The sequence below is a fragment of the Oryzias latipes genome, chromosome 13 (genome assembly GCF_053564925.1).
Source record: "Oryzias latipes strain Hd-rR chromosome 13, Olatipes_Hd-rR_3.1".
Classification (NCBI taxonomy): domain Eukaryota; kingdom Metazoa; phylum Chordata; class Actinopteri; order Beloniformes; family Adrianichthyidae; genus Oryzias; species Oryzias latipes.
This window is the reverse complement of record NC_136249.1, coordinates 30,283,873-30,306,978: the sequence shown is the minus strand read 5'-3', so window position 1 is coordinate 30,306,978 and position 23,106 is coordinate 30,283,873. Positions and strand designations below refer to the sequence as shown.

Sequence of the window (23,106 nt, the reverse complement as noted above, 5' to 3'; positions counted from 1 at the left end):
CCACTCATTCTAAAGCCAATATGCTATAAAAATTTTACCTGCTTTTCCACGGAGCATTAACATATGTACCAAGGTTTATTGCAGTCGCTTCGTTAGATTGAGATCAAAGAGTTGGACATAATAGTCGACCGCGTTGCTACTATGATCCAATGTAAATTATGCATCTGCTAGAACTGGGTGATATGTACCATAGTTTAATATGTGCAGTAATTATTTCATTGCAGATTTCCTTTTAAACTCAGATGTTTTATTACCCACATGAAGAAAAGTAGACTTAAAAAGTAGATCCACAGAAAACTAGAAGATTTAAAGACAACTTTACTGAGTTTCTTTTTTTTTCCTTTTTTAAAACACCATTTGTTTACTGCTAAATGGCTGAAAGACCAAAAGTGACTGGGGGAGCTGAAGAAACTAAGTGACAGGATTTGAATCTATGATTTTGACTCAAGTCCGTCAATCAAATTTGTTACTTTATCAAGTTTTGCATAGATCCTTGTCTCAAGGGGATTTCAGAGGCAAAACTTAATGTTTTATTCATTGCTTTTAAAGGCAAATGAGTCCAAATCTCATCTGTGCCTTTTATGCGCCGGCTTCTTTCTGGATTGAACTGTCCTGACCCGTCACATAAGACCTTGCAGCAGCCTTCCTTTTCCATTTTCAGCGGCCAAAAAAAAGAGAAAAGTAAATGTTAGATTTATCCTTGGTCTGGAGCGTATCCGCGCAGAAGAGCATCCAGTTCATTTCTTGGCCTTTTACAGAATCGTTGCTTACTTTATAGTGTGGCCGGGTGCAGTGGTCTTTAGATGCAACTGACACATCGCCTGACATAAAGGTTCCCTGGGTGGCAGGCCTCAGTAAAACCTGGATCAGTTGGGCAATTTCAGCATTGCTTCGAGTTGAAACCAAGTAATAAAACATCACATAGGACACTTTTTTTTCCAGCTATTTGAGTTTCTACCTCAGACTTACTCTGGAAAAGACTGTCAGAATTTCTCCGAATGTTATCGTCCAGGACACCTGCACTGCAACAAAAAAAAAAGCAGAAATAAAAACTTTAAAAAATAAAATGGAAAAACAGAAAAGTTGTCCTGAACTACACATAAAGTATCTACAAAGGGCTAAAAAATGATCTTACCAAGAGGTGAAGTCGTTTGAGTGCAACGTTCACATCACTTGTGAACTTGAACATGCTTTTTACATACGATGTTCACACTAGACTGTCGTTACCTGATACCAGCGCATGAACTCACAGTTGGAAGAGATTTGGTGTGAAATATCGAAGGGGTGAGAATCTCATAAATCTCCTTCCAGGCTTTTTCTTTTGCAGCTCTTTTCCGAAATATGAAAGACTTGGTTTTTATAGAATTGTGTCCGGGCACAAACCGCATTTATTAATTCCTCCTACATGGTCGATTTTCAAACAGTTGGCACTTTCATGTATTAAAAGGAAGCTACTCCTAAATCTGAGTCCCTGATTGGTCAAAGTTCAACAAAACCTGAAAAACGGACTTAAAAATTGTGATGAAACTTATGAACGCCAGAGTTTTGAATGTGGAAGCCTGAAATAGACATGTATGTGCGTTTACATAGACTTCTCACTGAAAGTGGTGGTTTGGACGCGCGTCTCCGAGCCTGTTAGATAGCCTAATGGATTTTCAAATTCAGGAGTGGAATAAGTTCATTCATTACAGTGAGCCCTGATGTGCAGATTACTTTAACAAATCACTTAAAACAAAAACATTAAAGACCACAACAACAACTGAAGAAGAAAAAAATAAATATGAAAAGATAAAGAAACGTCTTTATCCCGTCAGTGATCTCCCATAATGCCTCCAGTTTCTTATTTGTTTCAATTTGATTTCTGAAAATCACTTTTGTTGTGGGAAACATTTCCTCTATATTTATTTTTTATTAAATCTTGTTTTCTGGAATTTCTTTTTATTGAATTTTGTTGGAATGTTGCTTCTTCATTAATTGCTTTTGTGTTAATTGTCTTTTTGATCTTTAACTTGTTTCTGCTTTTAGTGATGTGGTTATGTGATTTGTACTTCAGGGCCTCTGCACTTCATGGTTCTTTTTAGTGGTACCAACCAACAGTAAATTGCAAGTTAAATCCTTTCCTTTTAACAAAACTGTTCACTAATATCAAACGTTTATTGAACTATTTAATTGTTTTAGCTTTTGAAATAGATTATTTATGCAAAAAGGAAGTCAAACTTACTTTTGAGAATTAATGTGTCATTTGTTTTACTGATTTTAGTGACAAACTATAATTTCTATACCGAACAAGGAAAAATGCAAGAATTTTTGAATTTAAGAAATTAACCTTTTTGGGTTGAAACTAACTATGTAAAAACGTTTTCTTTTTCCATATTTTTGGTCATGTTATTACGTTTTTTTACTTGATCGTACTATTCAACTCTAATTTTTTGCACCTTTGTTTATCAGATATGTTCCCATCTGCACAGCCGTTTTGCCTGAGACATCTAAGCTTTCTGCTTTTGAGAACTAAAGTGCTTCTTTGTTTGATCTGTCTGAATGATCTGACGTTTTTTCTGCCCCTGACCAAGTTTCCTTGTTTTTCACAAATTCTCTTCTGAATAGGCTCATGAACTGAACGGGATTTGAGCGTGTAAGGACGTTTGTTTAATCATCTAATCTAGAACAAGTTCATAACTGTGAAGACTTTATTTACAAGAGCAATCATCAGAGGAGGCGAAATACATTTTATCTTGTTGATCCATCAGAAAAAGTGAATGTAATTCGATTCTGTGTAAAAATGAACCCAAAAAGAAATTCTGATTTACTGCAAAGATATGAAGAGGTGTCAGAGCATTTCTTGAGTGAATATTTACGTGACGTTTGAGAATCTCTTTGTTCACGCTGTCCTGTTTCAGAAAACCGACCGATTTTTCAAATTTGTATCCTGCCTTTCCAAACACCTGCATGAGCTAAATCATCAAGATGCTGGCAGTCCTGTGGATGTGTTCCTGCAGTCTGAGTCCTCATTCTCCTGTCACTGGTTCCTGTGTCCTCACATTGTGTGATTTATTTCTCCGGCCTACTTTGGCTCTCCTCTGCAAAAAAACCCTGAGCAGAAAAACATTTTTTAACTCCTGGCTCTGTGCTCATTTTGGTTTGTCCATCAGCCAGTCATTAAACTAAAAGGCTTCCAGACAAAATGTAATAAAAAAAATGTAAGAGTCGAGTTCTGGACAAGAAAAAACCACCAGAGTCTTGGTAAACAAGTAAGTCAGACACTCCAGGGTAAAATAGTAAATTCTAGTTGAATTGTCACTATTTGTCACATACCTGAATTCAAAGTCTATCTTCACATGACCCATCAACCCCAAGAGTCAAACAAAAGTACTTTCTGTTATTAAAAACTTACTTCATTTTACTGGACCTGGAAGTAAACCAGCTTCTTTGAGTGACGGCACACTGGCTCAGTCCAGTTCTCATGAACAGTCAATGGTTTGGAATTAAGCTGTTTGATTTATTTAACTCCTATCGGTTTGGTAGTGCTTGAGAACATAAGTGCATCATTAAAATGAGTGAGAAACTGATTTAAATAAATTCAGATCCTTGCAGCCAATCATTATCTAAAAGCTGAACCCAACAGTGACACGAAGAGGTCAATGACATCTATCGATACAGCAGGGACTGCCAAAAAAAGCTCCCGGCGTCAATCATTACCCTCCAATGTTTTACACGATGAGCTGTCAGTCAGTGCATGACTCCTGTTTGACTGCTGCACAGCTCTAAACCCAGCAGCAACCCCCAAGTCCCAGACGAGCCCTGATGTCCTCACTGAGCTGAGCTTCTGCCACGTGTCCCAGAGAATCAATACACAAGAAGACTGCAGCTGCAAGTGAGACTCATGACGAATGAGACAGACTTAAAGGTGATTGAGCATGTCTTCTTCAGTGGTGTGGAGTTTAAATTGGGCTGTGCATGTAAATGTTTCCCTTTAATTGGTTGCCAGGAGAGGTTTATTAGTGGAGGTGAATGCAGATCTGCAACTGGAATAACTGAAAAGAACATCCAATTCACTTTTAATGAGGTGTTTGCCAATTTCCGCTTGTGGTACACAGACCTGCAAATTTTCTCTCTTTTTTTATATTTATTTTTCTTCAAAAAAAAAAACTGTGGTGATTAATGTCCTATGCCTGACCTTATTGGCTCAAGGCTCAAATGAGAAAATTGCTCCCAAGAGCAGTGCACTTTATTCTTCATTCAGACCAGCACGTCACGTGGGGACTGGGTTTCCTCGGAGCGCAGTTCTGTCAAACTGATCTCTCCACTCCTGTAACCGGCAGGCTGAAAAGAATTATTTTACCTCAGAGCGGGAAAGAATCGCATGCCAGCGCTGTCTGTTCAAGTAGACAGAAAATCAAGGTCTTTAGTCCTGAAAGAGTTCCTGATTAGAACATTTTCATAAAAGATGTGGGCGGTTCTGTCATGGTTTTCAAAAGGTCCATAGAAAAGGAATACAGTTGTTCCCCGCTAGAACACATTCCACCTATCAAATTTGTTCATCTTGCCAAATATACATTATCTTTGATGGTAAGCAGGTGTTTGGTATCATTCTATAATACTGAACTTTTTTTTTATGAAGATTTGAGAGTTTAAAAACGAGAGAAAAGTGTGAAAATGTTCATGTCTGTCAGAGGAAAGTATATAAAGTGTGTAATTTTATATCTTTAAAGATCCACTCCAATGAAAATCGTATTTTTGGTGTTTTTCAACGTATTCAGCTGGTTTTTCTGATGATGGAGGAGATATGTTAAAACAATTAAGCTCTAAATTGCATCTCTGATTATTTCTTTATTGAAATCATTCTGAAGAAGGAGCAAATGAAAAAATGCAGTTTGAAAAAGATTTTCTTTGGGATGTAGAAAAAAAGCTGGCCCACAAGCTCCCTGCTCTGCTCCATTCCGATGTTTCGACTTGTAGACCCATAGATCCATAGACGTCTTTGTTTTCCTGGTCTGAGCTGCAATCTTTCTCCAAATTGCACAGCTGGATAGCTCCAGTATTGCTCGCTGTTTTTTTGAACCAGTAATGTTGGGTTGGGGGTGTGAGGGGGTTGCTTTTTTTCGAACTGGACCTCTTTAAATTTTAGCTGAAGACCCCTGATCTAGAATGATTGTAGAAAATGAAGTTGACTACAACTTCTCCAACTGCGGGTTGCTTTAAGAGCGAATGAATGAGGAAGCACTGTACTTAAAAGACAAAATCTGCAGGAAGTCAGAGAATACAAAATTCCACAGTGGGGAGAATTTGACAAAAAATGGTACAGAATGGCTGACACTATCATTACAGGGTGCAAACTCCACAACATGAAGGACATTTCTCTTTATAAAGGAGCTCGTGAACATGCAAGATGCCAACTGAGAAAAGACAAACACGTTGTTGAGAGGCCATTTTTCAACCCTAACAAGTATGACGTCCCTTCTGATTCGGGACAACCTTGTGACTGATGAAAGGGAGAAAGATGAATGGATATTCTTGGTATCTCAGCAAAATCTAAATATTCTGATGCTCTAGAAAAATGATATAAGGGTACTGCTTGGAAGCACCAATGACAAGCTCATCTACTGATGAATGACTGTAATAAACTGGAGCCATGGTGGGACATTTTTATAACCTATGTTAAAGTTTATGAGGGTTAGAAGTTAAATTGTGTTGTTGTTTTTTTTCAAAAAGAACATGCTTGAAGTAAATATTACCATTTATTCAGCTCAATCATAAACATGGGAATCAATAGAGCCAATAGTAAATTTACTATTCTGTACCTGAATGAAGAAAAAAATCAATCCAAAATGGGTTTTATAATGTCATCTGAACAAGTCAATTGATGGATAATCTGCAAGTATTTCTTTGGGGATCTTTTATGTTTTTCTTTTTGATCGACTGAACAGTTTATTTTAAGTGTTTTGGTTCCAAGGATTCCCACAACATTGAAGCAACTGGGTTATAACTGTAGTCTCCTCTGCTTGCAGACTGGAGTGAATCTTAGTTTAGCATTTCCGACACAAAAGCCGTCTTTGTGGTTAATCACACAGTGACAGACCTCTGGAAGTCTCACATGAGGCTGTTTGTGAAAGCAGCGACATGCTGTTCTCAGTCAGAATCCGAAGGAAACTGAAGTTTACTCATGTAATCCGAGGCTCAAGTGGTTCCCAACAGACTGTCCCTCAGGTTCTGACCAGCTGGGCCGAGCATCTCCATATTTTTGATCCAGCATGCACAGATTGTTCTGCCCTAACATGTACTTCTTCCTCTTCATGAAAAAAGTGCATAAATGTTTTAACATTTAAAGGTTTAGCAGGAGTTCAGCATTGTATTTTGCATGTAAGTGGAGTCTGTGCTCCATGAAACAACCATTCTTAGCCTGTAATATGATCACAATCAAAACACATTCATTTTCAGTTATTGTATTTTCATCCACTACGGTTAGGAATATATTAGCTCGGTTAAGTCGTAAAGTCCTTTTATATTTTGATCCATCTTCAAAGCCATTACAGTCGTCTTTAACCCTTGTGCTGTCCTAGGCACTTTACTATTGGGAGTTGGGTCATCTAGACCCACTAGACAGTGCGCTGAACCTTTTTTCTTCAATGATTTGTGATCTTCACTGGTGTCCATGGATTACATGAAATCTTTCCACCTTTATCCACCTTTGTCATGGTAGGAATAACACGTCAAAGTAAGGGTGGGGTCATCTAAGATAGCACAAGGGTCAAATTATAATTATGTGGCAGTAGTTCACATACACAAGCCGCCCCCACTTCCCATCACTCATCTGTACACGCTCTCTAGCTTACAGCCCCTCACATACACATCAGAACATTTTTCCCACTTCCCTCCTGTACCTGACCAAGTACCTTGTCTCTGGCTTGCCTCTATTACTCCTCCTACACTTTGCTGTGGATCCTGCCACTGGCTCGTCTCTGCTCCTGTACCTGGTGTGTACCTCGTCTCTACTACTGCTCCTGCTCCTGCACTTGGCTGTGGATCTTGCGTCTGGCTCGTCCCGCGCCCCCAGCCGTCCCCTGTCTCCATCTGGATGAAGCTCATCTGTTGGACTTTAAATGTGTAGTTGTAGGGTTAGATAAGTTAATTCTTCTCTGAGTTCTGGCATTTTGTAGCATTGCCACACAAATATAGGATTGTCATTTCGCTGTTGGGGAAAAAAAAAACAGTAAATACTTTCCAAATTATCCACCAATATTAATGGTCCAGTATGTCATTAAGTTTCCAGGTGAGCACATTATAATAGTTTGATTTGTATTTGGTTTTGGATTATGTTTTTGTGGACTACAAATATGGCGGCCAAGAGACTTCCTGCTGGTGACTTCCGGTCACTCAGGTGTGTGGCTGATGACAGCTAATGACAGCAGAAAAGAGAGAAAGATGGAGCCAAGCAGGAGGAAGGGGAAACAAACTGGCTGGGGTGATGTTTGACTGCCGCTTGAAGGATGGATTAAAGCAACGGATGGTTCTATGGATTAAAAAAGCTGAGGAATATACCGGAACTTTCTGCCACACTTCCTAAGGTCTTCCTTCAACAGAAAGTCTCACGATTTCCATCACAGCTGATCCGGTAAGAAGTCGTTGACCATCAGAAGGCGGACGGAGCTTCACGGGCCCCACTATCTTTGAGACTGCTTTGTCCAGAGGGACAAAAGACGCCAAAGAAACTTTAAAGTACTGTGTAAATAAGAAAAAGACTGGGTGTAGTTGGGTGGTGGTTTCTTCTAAAGGTGAAGTTGTAAGTATATGTGTATATTTCAATATACCACCATTACCTGGGAAACCTCATTGTGTTGGAGTTGTTTTGAATAAATGGAGAAAAGGAATCAAGCACATTCAGTTAAAGAAGTAGATCCCTGATTAATTTTTTTGTAAATACTCTCATTTAATGCTGAGTGTTACAATTTATCTCCGTCCTGGGGGAGGATCCCTACTTCATGTGGGCGCCCCTGTGGTTTCTTCGTTTTTTCCTAAATCTGTTGAGTTTTTTCTTAATGTGTAGGAGGGTCTAAGGGCAGGGATGTCCAGCTTAGTTTAGTTAGTTCAGTTTAGAATCTTTCTATTGAATTGTGTGTGTTCACGATCCTTTTGATTTTATGATTTGTCCTACATCTATCCAAACAAAGCCCATCGCAACGACTGTTAATGTGAATTTGGGCTATACAAATAAAATTGAATTGAAATTGAGTTGAACATTGCGAGTCATTGTTGCCAGAACATTGCTGTCTTGTCTACAGGATACATCTTGGATCGGAGCAGGGACCTTGTGGCTTCTACGTCACATCTTCAGTCTTTTTTCCATTGCATTGTTTCGTCTGTTCCTGATTCACAATCTGTTGAAGCAAAAAAAAAATACTCAAATGCAATTTTGAGCTTTTTTTTTTTTATTATATCCTCCATCATCAGCAAATACCACAAGTGTTAAACCCTTCTGCTATCTTAGATGACCCCACCCTTACTTTGACATGTTATTCCTACCATGACAAAGGTGGATAAAGGTGGAAAGATTTCATGTAATCCATGGACACCAGTGATGTTCACAAATCATTGAAGAAAAAAGGTTCAGCGCACTGTCTAGTGGGTCTAGATGACCCAACTCCGAACGTTAAAGTGCCTAGGATAGCACAAGGGTTACGAACAACATTTTTAATTGGAGCGGATCTTTAAAGTTATCTCCTCCATTTGGGTATTTAAAGTAGTATCTATGGTCTTGTAAAAAACAAAAAAAATAGGCAACTCTGATAAAATGACAGGTATCTCTTTTTAATCATAGAGACAAATACAAATACATTTTCTATTTTTTCCAGATTACTTATATCTCTGTCACCAATCCTGCTTTACAGCTTTTTGTTGACGTGTGTCTTTCCTAGTGTAATCTAAAGAACCAAACATTCACAACATTGACTGTATATGAGAACTGACTCATCAGTCATTTAATTGAAGTCGATCACAAAAGTGCACAGGAGAGCAACAAGAGAACAAGATAGTCACCAAATAACAGCAGGCAAGGGATTCCTGTTACAGAAAAAGACACAAAAAACCTGTAAAAGCAGGACATTGACAGAAATGACAACACTGTCAAAAGAGGTGGACACTGCAGCATAGCTAAAGGGATTTGCTGAAGTCAGCTTTGCTATTTCAAATTGGAAATTTTAAGCCTAATGTTTGAGATCTAAAAGATGTCTGGATCTTAAATTTCTACCTGGTGCTGCTTCCACCAGACAGAAGCTTGGAGGCTTTGACTCCCACGCTGCTTTTGGAAACTTCCGGAAACATGAGAAACCTGCAGTCTGAGCACAGCAGACAATGGGGATGGTCTGGATGCAGGCGGAATTTATAACTTTTGTCATCAAAAACTATAGAGGAACTAAATTTGAAGGAATGTGATCTCGACTGCAAACCTAAAAACTATTGAAAGGATCGTGGAGTCAGATAAAAAAAAAAAACGATTGTATTTTCTGCACTATAGGATTATGAGGCACACCTTCAATGAATGGTCAATCCTCCACCTCATGACATATATAAGGCACACCAAACTATAAGGTGCATTGGGCAAGACAACAGAGTAAGAACCCTCTAGAAGCGTTACAATCCCTGTAACTCCAAACCTTATTTTGCAACACATGAAAATAGAGCTTTGCCGCTAAAACAAACGTTACTGTGACTATGCTAACTCCCAACCTCGTTTGTGACGCATAAAAAAAGAAAAGTCTGACACCGCTACATGTTACCTGGGTTAGCACGTTCACATTAACACTCAACCATGTTTGCAACAGCACAAGCAGAATTAATCCCCTATGCGGTGCTCTGTATTAGAAGGTGCTCTGTCATTTTTTTATCAAAAGAAAAATAAACGTAAGTGCAGATAGTTATAGTGCAGAAAATACAGCCAAAAAAGCTAAGTTAAAGACAGAAAATAAAATCAACTCTAACAGTGAACCTGAAAATTAGAGAAATTTTCAATATTACATTAGTCCTGATACATTTTCTAAATTTTACTACAAAATAAAGCATTTTGAATTAATGCCCTTTTTTGTTATTATTCCCAAAAACTTTTTTTTTGTTCTAAGAAACACACAATGATTCATGTTCAGAAAAGTCATTTTCAATCCAAATACGTTTTCAGGTCATTCAGCTGTGTCCATCAGGTTCCCCTCGGAGCAGCTCGCCATAATCTGCAGGTGTTTCCTGACAAATTCACAAAGGGATTTGTCACGCCTGAGAGTCTGAATATAAGGTGTCTTTTCTCCTCTGCTCACAACAATGCCTCACTTTCAGGGACAGAGACATTCGGCAGAGCAGCAGGTCACGTGACATGACATTAGAAAGCTATGATAATCTGGATTCATGAGGAAAACACAACCAATCCAGCTACCTGAAATAGAAGCAATGACACTGATGTCCCCACAATCCACTATTCTTCATATGTCTGCATAAATACAAGCCTTTCAAGAAAACATGAAGCCTAATTGAGGTAAAATCTGTAATTTGAGCTTGTTGTAGTTGAACTGGGAATGCCATAAAACCCAGACAGGGAAGCTTTTACATTTGCATAAATCATTCAGTTTGACTGGCATTGACAGTGATTTGACGTAAACAAAAAGTGGTAAACTAAGCCTTTTCTCTTTGTCTGTTAGGTGCTTGACCTTGGATTATTGAGCTTCTGTCAGACGAGACCTCGGCACCCTGTTGCTTATTTACCAGCATCGTGGTTGTGTAAGGAAATGTACAAGTGAGGGCGGAAGATGACAATTCTAATGCTGTCTTCCAGAGCATTCAAGGCAGTCATTAATCCTGACCTGTCTTGGCACTCAGAGGAAGCCTGGAAGGCTTATGTTGCAATGTTAGGCACAATCTGGGAATAAAAAAATAATGGCATCTTGGACGCTGCTCAAGCTGCACCGTGGGAGCTGGTTAGAAACGAGAAAATGCAGTCGTGTTTCTTTATTTTCAACAAATAGTTTGGACCCATCGAAAAAAAGTCAATCACCCTTACATTGACGTGTTCCCCCTACCATGACAAAGGTGGATAAAGGTGGAAAGATTTCATGTAATCCATGGACACCAGTGAAGATCACACATCATTGAAGAAAAAAGGTTCAGCGCACTGTCTAGTGGGTCTAGATGACCCAACTCCTAATGGTAAAGTGCCTAGGATAGCACAAGGGTTACGAACAACATTTTTAATTGGAGTGGATCTTTAAAGTTAATCTTCTCCATTTGGGTATTTAAAGTAGTATCTACGGTCTTGTAAAAAACAAAAAAAAATAGGCAACTCTGATAAAATGACAGGTATCTCTTTTTAATCATAGAGACAAATACAAATACATTTTCTATTTTTTCCAGATTACTTATATCTCTGTCACCAATCCTGCTTTACAGCTTTTTGTTGACGTGTGTCTTTCCTAGTGTAATCTAAAGAACCAAACATTCACAAAATTGACTGTATATGAGAACTGACTCATCAGTCATTTAATTGAAGTCGATCACAAAAGTGCACAGGAGAGCAACAAGAGAACAAGATAGTCAAAGTTACTAATACTAAAGTTATGACATCTTGAATACAAACCTGTAGGAAATATTTGTGGTTAGTACTAATTTTGGATACTTCTGAGGAAAAAAAAAGTTTTTTTTGGTTTGCAATGGCTGCTTAGAACTAGTTTACAATTTAATGTTTTTGAAAACTTATTCTAATGCATCAATAAATCATCAAATTGAAGAAAAAATAATGTGAAATTAAAGCAACGAGCGGCATTATATACCCTGGAGGCACTTCTGCCCCCTGCCCTCGCCACTTTCTTTTAACTGACTCAGTGGCTGCAACTCGCCCCTCACTCTCCCTTTCTTCCCCTTCCACCCAGGTCATAGCTGCACATGACAAATTCATAAAAATAAAAATAAACTTTTTTCAAAATGGCAGCTTTTCTTTTTGTTTTGTTTTTTTCTCTATAGAACTATTTTATCTCTTAGTCGCCTGGAGAGGACACATTTTTATTAATTTTTAGAATTGCCAAAAGTAAACATTTGGATTTCCATTGGCTACTGAGGTTTTTTTAAACCACTCCCACATTCCTAATATGTCCATGAAGTTTATCACATTGTTTCACTCAAAGTTTATATACTACATGTAATATCATACATTTACGGAGCCTGTGTCCTGACATTAAAAAAATAAGATATATCTTGTTCCCACAAATTAATATCTTGTTCGCACGAAATAATATTCCGTTCCCAAAAGAAAATATTCCATTCCCACGAAATACTATTTTGTTCCCCTCGAAACAATTAAGTTGTGCAAAAGAAATAGTATCTTGTTCCCGCAAAATAATAATCCGTTCCCACGCATTAATTAATCCGTGCGAACGAAGTAATTATTTATGTCATAAATCATTCATAAGTCAAGGATTGGTGCTTCGCCTACCGGACATAGCTCCCAGCTCCTAGCTTCATAAACACGGATGTGAGCAATAGTTGGATTCACAGCAGATACCTTCACTTTTCTGTCTGTGTGTGTCTCATTACATTGCATTGAAGACACGGAAGGCTAGTAGGCCACATGCTACGTATCCCATCATGCATCACGCATCACGACCAGCCAATCCTTTGTCTTGTTGTTACACTACAGTTATTGGGACACAGTAATTGGTCGAGATGCATTATGGGGAAAACGTAACACTAGCCTTCGGATGTAAACTGATTGCTAAAGAGTATGTTAATAAAAGACAAGTCCTGAATATTATTATTCCTATTCGACCCTATACTACAATATCCCGTACCGCACTTGGCCCGAATGCCGGCAAGACAAGCTAAAGAGCTCTGCGGAGAATCACTGCGGTGTGGCGAAACAGCAAACTTTAGCATCCTAAATCTTATGATATTTTTCTTATATTCATTGAGACAATAATAAATTGATCATTCTAGTTTTTCTTTTTCCTTTCTTGAACGTAATTGGGTCACAGAGACACGGAGGTTATCTCTGAGAGCGACTTTTGCGTCAGGACAGAGATCATATTCGTGATTATGAATGACTTATGACGTGAACAATTATTACGTTCGCACGGATTAAATTTTTCGAGGGAACGAAATAGTATTTCATTGGAATGGAATATTATCTTGTGGGAACGGAATATTATTTTGTGCGAACAAGATGTTAATTTGTGGGAACGAGATATATTCTATTTTTTTTACGTCAGGACAGAGGTCCAGTATACATTACAAAAGATTACTCTATTTTCACAAACAGACATACGGCTTGGCGGCCGCAAGCCATCTCATACTAATTACAAAACATTCCTTGAATATGGGGGGGCTTGGGGGGAACTTTTACCTGAACAAAAACTCATTGTCTTCAGGTGTGTGCAAATTTTGGTGAGTTTTGAGTTTGTGGCGGGGGTGAAATTTTCAGAAAGAAGAATTGTTAAAATAATGCGGTCCTTGCTGTCATGGACATAATAATTATTGTTAGATGATGGCAAAGCTACAAAAGAAAGGCAGTTTGTGAGCTCCCTAGTTCATTCTTTGCTTTATCTATTTATTTATTTATGAAAATTCTGCATGAGTTTGGAATGTTTTTAGAGTGACCTAAAGGGTGAAAGGCTCTTTCTAAAAGTGAATGAAACTTGGTTCGAGTTTTTTGGCTCGTTATGATGTCTCACTTAATTATTTTGTAAAATGCATGCATTTTGAATGGAATCATGGTCTCAAGACTATAAAATGTAGTTTTTACAATACCTCCATAAAAGTATTCTGGGGCGGGAATATGCTTTTTTGCTTAGCAAATTTTATCCTAATAGACTCCCTGAGCTTCTGATGAAACTGAGTTAATTGGAGAGCATCATGGACTTTGAGCAGCCGTGCAGCGTCACGCAGTAGATTTTTATGTTTAAAATGCTGAAAGTTTTTGGCTCGGTTTGGTTTGGAACATTTTGCACACCAAGCAGCTGTGGAGGGAATGTGCAGTACATTTTCTGCTGAATTTACTGACCATTAGGTGATTCTACAGGTTACTTGCAAACTTCTTGCAAGTCACAAGTTGGCCTAACAATCATCTGAAATTATTTGGGGAAATACTGAAGTTGTTGTAGACCTCCAGTTATTTAGGATTCAGAACTGAGGACCAGAATTAATGTTCACAATCTCAAGAAACTAGCAAAAACTTTACAAAGAAACTTTTGGGGATCTGGATCCTGAGAAGCCCACAGGGGTAATTTTGCAAACCATGTAGTCATAGGATGCAGTTATTTTCCTCCATTGCTACACCCACATTTTGGCTCACATTTACTTAAAAAAGAGGATGTAGTAAACCATGTGTTGATCCTAGGAGATCTCATTATCTCAATAACTTTGTAATTTTTTTGGTCGTATTTCAAATTGTTCAAACTTCTTCTTCTGAAAATAAATCCCTTTTAAAGTTATTCTAAGTAGCCACATCAGTGCATCAGACTATATTTAAAAGATTAAAACAACTTTATAATTAACTTTGCGAGGGGAAAAAGGGCCCTGAATTCAGAGCTAAAGTTCATTTTTTATCAGCCAGTGACAGCAGTGGAGTGTGTGACTTCTGCTTCCAAAAAGGGGCTCCCTGCAATAGGCTGTGTCCTTGCCAACTTGCTGTGACCATGTCAGCTGCTGTCCTCCAGGTGAACATTAGAGGAACAAAAACACGAGCGTGGTGCTCTGTGATTTTATATATGCTGGCATGCACCCAGTGTGCTGCTGTGACACTGTGGCATGAGACCGAGGCTGGACAGGAGAATAAGGGCTGGCGAGGGATGAGGTCAGTTTGACACAGACACATTTTATAACAAACATGGCCTTCGTGTCGACTGTGGCTTTCTAAAGTGGCATTCAGTAACCTCGAGTTTGTCTTTAGACCATTTTTGTTTTGTTATTGGGCAACAAAATGATGGCTGAAATTCACCAGCGACAATGACCACCATTTACAAAACTTATGAACAATCCTAGCTTCACGAACTTTGAGAAACATATCAAGGTTTTTTGAACTAAAGCAAAAGATGTGCAGTCCGTTATACCATATTTTGAGGCACTTTAGCAGTTGGTAAGGCAGGCCGTTAAAGACCCACTCCAATGAGGCATTATTTCTGCTCATAGACAACAAAGACAATTAAGCTTAAAATTACATTTCTGATCATTCACATTATTGTCAGTGAGATGCAAAAAGATGTATATTAAAAGGATTGTATTTGTGATGTAGAAAATACGCTGGACAGGCCAAAAGCTCCCTGCTTCGCTCCATTCTGATGCATCCACTTGTAGACGACTAGATCCATGTACGTCTTTGTTTTCCTGGTCTAAAGTGGCATCTGGCTTAAAACTGAACCACTGGATAGCTTTTTAATTTTTCTCGTCCTTTTTGTTTCACAAGTAATGTTGGGTTGCGGGTATGAGCGGCTGTAAGATAGAAGGAGGAGCTTGCAAAGAGATCAGATTTGGTGAGGGGAATATTTGGGAGGCTCAACCACGCAGCTTGCATTTGTTGAACCATTATAATAACATTAAATGCAAAAAAAAATATTGAATGAAATTATATTTTGCAATAGTATACTTTTTCTTTTTTCACATAGAACAGAAAAAAATGTGAATCCATTTTTGTAAACAAAATTACTGTGAATTTTTTATTTGAAGACCAAAAACAAAAGGTAGTCAAAATCTGTCTGGAGAAATACTTTTTGTCCACACTAAATCTATAAGCTCCTAAATCTGTCATTCTCATTTGGCCCTAAGGGCTCTAATGGTCAAGTAGCCACAGGTTGTAGCCACAGATTTACAACAGCTTATAACATAATTGAGCCAATCACAGTTAAGAAATCGTAGAATCGCAGAACACCATTAACCTGTCTATATGGAAAAACTTTTCCTTGAATACATTTCTTTAGCCAATTCATTACCTTCTTCCACCGACACGAGCGAACCACTATCTGTATGGTCAGCTCTCATTGAGTTCCTAAACAAACATTACGTTTTATCTGAGAACCAAATATGTGACTGTCTTGGCCTCTATGGGGGGTTGTCTCCCCGCCTTTTTCTCTCTACAATACCCTATTCATCTCATTTGCAGGCGTCTGATAGTTATGGCTTATTACTCTCACATTTTTATTTTTATTCATTATTATTATTTTTTTTATTTTTTGTAATAATGACAAGATGATTATTTCTAGTGTGGATTTCATGATGGTTACTGCTATTGATTTTTCTTGTATCAAGAATATAATGAATGCATAGTTATATATGTCACGAGCCTTTCCTATCCATCTATATGAATCTCTAATAATGTAGCCCTAAATATGTATACTTAGCAGAATGCATGATGGTTAGTTCAAGCTTGTGGATGGAATACACTCACGTTGTCTTTACATCACACACACGCACACACTTTTCCTTGTTATTATTTTTATATATTTTTTAGTTTTTTACTTCTTGTTTTTGTGTGTCAGTATTGGTAGTTGTCTTTGTTTGTCAGATCTGTTTTTCCAGTGTATTTTCATTTGTTTGTTGTTGTTTTTTTCTGTTGTCTCACTTCAATAAAAATTTATTTAAAAAGAGAAATCAAAAAAAAACAAATCGTAGTTCTTAGAAAGTTCTGGGGGCCGCATATTATTGATTTTTGACAGAAGACCGCGGGTCACATTTGACCCATGGGCTGGACTTTGGACATACTTGATTTAAACAGTAAGCAGCGTTATGGTTGACAGGAAAAAGGGGTGGGGTCGCTCTGCCTCAACAGTCCCACCCACAATTCGGAGGTGAATTTCTGAGAATCTACTGCCACGCTGCAGAAACTGAGTCCAAAAAGGGTTTTTAAGTTTTGTCTAAAAATGGCACGATCATGTTAAAATGACCATTGAGAATGCCTTTACATCAGATTAAAAGATGATCGGAGGGGGTCTTTAGGTACTTTATTTCGGATGTTCTGTCTAGTAATGCCGGTGTGGCTCAGGCTAAAGTATTCTTCTGTCAGTTGGAGGATCAGTGGTTCAATACTTGACCTTTGCAGCTTTCTTGTCAATGTGTCCTTTGGTAAGACACTGAAATCTGCATCCGCCCTGCTGCTTCATCATATGCTTCATGCATCTAAAGAGCTGCGAGAACTTAAAGGGAAAATGCAGCCGTTCAAATGAGTTTTAACCCTAGACCACTATTGCCGGTTGATTTTCACCCGAGCAAAACTATTTACATGAATTTCAATATGTCGGGTGTTAAGGAGTCTGTGCCTTCACCAGGGAAGTCTCACGTGTCCCAGGAATGGGTGGACCAAAGACCAAGTTTCTAGTATCATTTTATTATTTTTTAGGATTTTTTTCTTCTCAAATTTCTAATTCTTTAGTAATTTTTGAGCATGTATTTAGGAACCCTAAATGATTTTCTTTTTTCTTTTGTCACACTGTAACTGTTACCACAGTTTAAAATAAAAGACAAACACTCTATTGTAGCCTGTGTTGTGATGTTTTTTTAATGACAAGTGCCTTTTGTTGGGTATAACTTGTTATAGCGAAAGTGTTCTAGGGTTAAGAGACAAGGTCTGCTATAAATCAATTAAATTTATATAAACTCTTGTTTTTTGTATCTTCTTCTTTCTCTTTCGGCTTTTCCCATCAAGGGTCGCCACAGCGAATCATCCTTTTCCACCTCACTCTATCATGGACATCTTCTACCCTAACATTAGCCAACTTCATGTCCTCTGTTAAGACATCCATATATCTCCTCTTTGGCCGTCCTCTTGCCCTCCTGCCAGGCAGCTCCATCTCCAACATCCTTCTACCAATATATCCACTATCCCTCCTCTGAACATGTCCAAACCATCTCAGTCTGGCTTCTCTGACTTACTCTTGTTTTTTGTATACATATAAATTATAGCCAGCATAGGGTTTAATGCTAGCTTTCTTTGTTAAATATTGGCAAAAATGAGACTATGAAGCGTAATTGTAGTATAAAATATGTACTATTCATGAATAAAAGAAATTATTTGCATTGTAATTGACCGTCTTGGTTTTGTAGATGATGGTTGCCCTGATTGTGTTTGGCCAAATGTTAAATGACAATAGCAAACTCTAGTAGGCCTTATTTGTAAATCATTACACTGTTAAAACTTTAACACAAGATCTTTAGCCCGTGTTCTATCAATTACTCTTCAACCATTTATTAATATAATTCCAATGAATCCTGCAGAACCTTGCACTGATATGCACAGTAAAGTGCTTGTTTAAGTCATTTCAATCAACTGATTCTGAAAGCTGTTTTTCTCCATATCAGAATCCGTTGGAATCACATACCCTGTATAACCCTTCGAATCATGTTTGATTTACACATTTCTTTGTTCCCCACTTATTAGCGTGGTCCAAACTTTTCTTAAAAACTCATTGTATATAACTTTGGTCCATGTTTCGTGTCCTGTAGTTCATCATCAGTCCAATAGAGGCCGTCAAGTTTCTGCTTATTTCAACATGGCCGCCTCCATGAAATATTATAAACACTTTTTTTTCAGACCTTTATGGTGAGAATAACTAATCTATAGTTCTTTATTGTTTTAAATGACTTCTTGCTGTATTGAAAGAAAGCAAAGTTTTTTGATAATGAATTATTCATATTGTAAAAATGTGTGGATTACATTTGAGACAGAGGGTAAATAAGGCTCTTTTTTCCTGAACACTCATGACAATTTATTTGCATCATATACTAACATTGTCGTGAGCAAAAAATTTGCCAAATCCACCAACATATCATATTTGAAACTCTCAATCAATTATGATATGTACTTTTGATCAAATATAGATCAGCTGTACTTAAAATGTTGGAAGTTTGCAGAACTGCAGTTTTCAATTATTCAGCATCTGGGAACTTACATTGGCTGCTATATAGTCTCAGTATATATATCAATGTCATTAATGCCAATCATGTTTTTTTTTCCAATGTTGATATTCCTGATTATAGGAGCTGTAGTGTCTTGGTGCAATTAGCCAGTTGGAAATGGAAACTACTTGCCATTAAATTCCTCCTTTCAGGATCTCATTACAGACTGTCCAGAGCTTGATTGAAAGGCACATCTGCGATGCAGTCTGGCACATTTAATGTGGTCTGCGAGACAGGACTCTGTTGAGCGCTTCATGCAACTACCGATGAGGCCGCCGCTATTATGGAGATGTTGTCTGCCATCATAGCCAATGCTCAGGATTTAGCCTTTGTTTCTGCTCTGTGGCTCCAATTAATCTGTCAGATGATATTCTACGGCTCGTGCTGATGGACTGTGAAAGTCTTAAGTTAATTGGAGAGCATTATAAGCATGGAAGAGTAGGATTTATTAATATCGGCGCCGTGCTGAAAATGGTTCCAAGTGGTGTGACTTTCGTCTGATTTGAGTTACAGCTTCTTTGGAGGTGTGACCCACACAAAGAATACTTTTCTTTTCCTTTTTTCAATTACCTGGTACACAAAGCTACAGAGATCCCAGAGAGAGCAAACAAGGCTGCTATCAGTCAATCACCAGCTGTGGAGGCATGTACTTGTGGGCCTTTAAAATTGAAAGCTTCATAGTTATTAAGCCTTTCCTTCTAAAGCACATCTATCTCAGAGAAAAGCGATCTTTTCAAAGGGAGCTTTCTTCAGCCGCCTGATTTTGTTTCAAACATGAAAGAGCCCCAATAACAGTTTTTTAGCCTGGATTTCAATGTCCTTTTTTTTTTTTTTTTTTTTGTTGCCCATGGCGACTCACAGTTGCAACAACTCAAAAAAAGCTTCCAGCGTGTCTTTTGATGTTATTACAGATGTTTCACACAGTGGAAGGGGGAAAACAAAAGACAAACTTAGTTTCAACAGCTTGCTGTCACTTAGTGGGATCTCGTGGAAGTGAGCACTTACTGTATTTCTTCAATGTCAAAGACAACATCCTTACCAGCTCGTAGGAACCTACATTATTTTGGTTCCCAATTTAATTTTCCCGTCTGCTCCTCGTTTGATTTTCTTCCTCCAAATTTCCTGCAGAAGTGTTTCTGTCTCTGTTTCTCATATCACTCTGAAATATATTGGATGTAGAAACTTCACCTAATGGGCTTTAAATTTAACCATGAGTAGGAGAGATGATTGGAAAACTTTTTGAAGGATGTAAAATTACCAATCGGCTTCCCAGAGGAGTATTCTGAGGCATCGAAGGACCTGTGTAATTCTCCCTCTGATGAAAACCGTTAATACTGATTTATCTTATCAAGAGTGTCTCAACAGCCTTTTTCAGGACTGCTGGAGGAATACTAATAAAGCGTTCAATGAAGAGGCTCACCCAGTAAAGAAATGAACGGGACATGGCCTTTAAAAATGACACCTGATCAGCCACAGTTCTGACCTCTAACCAGTGGAGGAATGTGCAATATCATTGTGTAACATATTTTTTCGTAATTTAAAGCATGCAACAGTTTTTAAAACACAGTTTTCTACCATTTTTGTCTGTGTCATTGTCTGTGTCATTTTTGTCTGTGTACCATTTCTGTCAAATAAAAAAGTGTGTTGCTACTGAAAAATTTTGATGCATTTAATCAATAATCCTAAAAAATTGTTTTTTGGTTATGTTTTTTTTACACACACTATAGAACTCTGAGCGCTAATATTCCATAATCTTTGATTAATTTTAGAAATGTACATTTTACAGTGCACTTCATCTATATTGTTGTTGAAGTAATAATGTTAGAGTATTTGAAAAGGAAATGGAAATCCTTTCTATCTTTAATGATTTTTTGTTTTGTTTATTCTAGAACTAGAGAGAAGGCCTTGGGGTCAACCTATGGGGTTGACCCATGGGGCTGCTGTGGGCTGCTGTGCGTTTTTGGGTTGTCTGGGCCCGTGGAGGGTCATCGAGAAGAGTGGCTGCATCTTAAGGGGAGTCCAGGTGAGTCTTGCAGTTCTTTTGTGGCTCGTATGGCTACTCAAGGGACTTCATGAAAATAGAACGTACCATTTTTGTGCGTGTGGTAAGTGTATTGTGAAGTATTTGTAAGGTTAATGTGAGTTGTACATAAACTTGACAACCCAGAGTGGAACTATGATGTGGGCAACAATGAAGGAGGTGTTCTCTGAGTGAAGGCAGTGGCTCGAAGGGTCGGCTCAACAACCTTTCGTGGCCAACCAAAAAAAACACGTTCTCTTAAACCACATGTGTCAAACTCAGGTGTAATTATAATTGGCCCACGAGATCATATCAAATGTGCATTAAAGCTTGCCCGCTCCATCTGGATCTGGCTCGATCTGGATCTGGATCTGGATCTGATCTTCTGTTTCCTGACTCTGTTTCTGACTCTGGTTGCATGCCCCCGGCCCAGACTCTCGTCTGGATCCTGACTACCCCAGTCTCTGATACTCTCATGCCTGTTATTGACCCTGATTTAGCTTTGTGGATTTTTAGCTGAGATAACAAACCTGCTGCATTTGGATCCAGCTATCTGCCTGTTCTTGTGACACTATGAAAACAGGATTATTTTTCAACAAGGAGTAAAGGTTAAAAATATGAATACGTATATGTTTGTAATAATTTGATATAAAAGCCACGTTTTTGGACCATATTAAGGTGGATATTTAAGGATTCTCTGAACCTTTTTTCATTTCATTTCAACCAATTTGAGTATGAGAATATTTTCATTGTTTTGAAATATTTGACATGAAGTACTAGCGCAGCTACTGGTATCACATTAAAAAATGAAAAATTACTGTGACGTTTGCTTCACTGCTTAAAAGCAAAACATCCAGATGGAACAAAAGGCAAGATGGAACGATCTTGTTTTACATGCAATCTGTTGTTTTCTGCTGGGAATAGAATATCAGCTGAATACAATCATGTTAACTCCCATATGGTTGAAATAATTATCATATAGCTTGCTCCAGTCAAGTAGACATGTCAACATTTTAACTGTAGTTATGGCAAACTGCAAAAAAAACAAAAACAGTTTGGATTAGACTTCCTCCTGTTGGTAAAAGTAAGCAACAAATGGAATCGGCCAAAAAGTTAAAACCAATAGGATGTGAAACCATCATTGTCACATCAAACGTTTCTAAAAATAATCTTTTGCATTACTTTTTTCAAGATCAATGGGCAAAAAATGAGAATCAAACATTTTCTAGTGAAAACTTTAATGTGAAGTGTTTTAGTTAAAGCTCAAATGTCATCAAAGTATTTTCCACTCAGAATAAATCCAAAACGGCTGTCAGTTCTGGAGGAAATGAACCTGCCTCTGCCTTTAAGAAAGAAGAAAAGCTTTTCTTTCTCTCCATTGTAGCAGAAGAGTTTAGCCACGGATGTTCACATCCAACCCAATCACTGATGATGCACCAGAGTGTCCTCACAGTGTGCGGCCAGCAGATGAAAATGTCAGTGGTTTATTTGAGAGGGGCACGCTGCGCCTCAGACGCCTCTACTTGCTGTTTTAAATTAAAGACAAAGTCCCAGCAAAGTAGCCAAACTATGCTTACAAAGCGAGCCAAACTGCTCTTGTAATTTATCACCCAGGCCTTAATTTGTTACTGAGCTCCGCTTGGACAGGTATCACCTCCTGAAGGTCAGCGAGGCAAAAAATAAAAGCGCTTCGCTCCCGAGGACAACCTTTCTTCTGCGTGCTGAGAGGATTTGTAAGTCAAAAGCTATAGGTGCAGAGCCACAGATGAGCTTTTCATGTGAGCTGGATTGCATTTACCCTCCAAGCACCAGCGCTCCGCACAGGACGTGTCCTTTACCTGGCGCCACATTCAACACATCTGCGGCCGTGGCATTTCAAAACAAAAAAAGAGCTTACCATCTCAATTTTCACTGCAAAAAAGCAATAAATGGAGGTTTAGACAAACTCCGTTTTATAAACAGCACATAACTGCACAAACTGGACTTCGAGTCATAAAAGGAGAGCATATTTGGCAGATTGTTTTGTCAGGAGGTAAACAATGGACAGAATGAGGAAAGGCTCATCTGATAAGAAATGTCAGAGCACGATTGGATTAGGAAAACGCCTAAATTAGGATCATTAATCATATGCTCTGAAAACGGAGACAAATCTGGTTCTGAAAATCTCTCCTCTGGAACTA

At 38.2% G+C, this 23,106-nt stretch overlaps 1 protein-coding gene across 4 annotated transcripts in view; it reads left to right on the top strand.

Annotated features, from left to right (window-relative positions):
• The first annotated feature begins 14,633 nt into the window (after nt 1-14,633).
• Nucleotides 14,634-23,106, top strand: part of arhgap42b (Rho GTPase activating protein 42b) — a 125,147-nt gene continuing 116,674 nt past the window's right edge. Inside the window, exons 1-2 of one of the 4 annotated variants that reach the window (XM_078929554.1) lie at nt 14,634-14,815; nt 20,796-20,929. In XM_078929554.1, coding sequence (XP_078785680.1) covers nt 14,658-14,815; nt 20,796-20,929 — 292 coding nt within the window. In that variant the 5' untranslated portion in view covers nt 14,634-14,657. The remainder of the gene's footprint in view (nt 14,816-20,795; nt 20,930-23,106) is intronic. The other 3 variants (XM_078929556.1, XM_078929553.1, XM_078929555.1) reach the window with 3 other exon arrangements.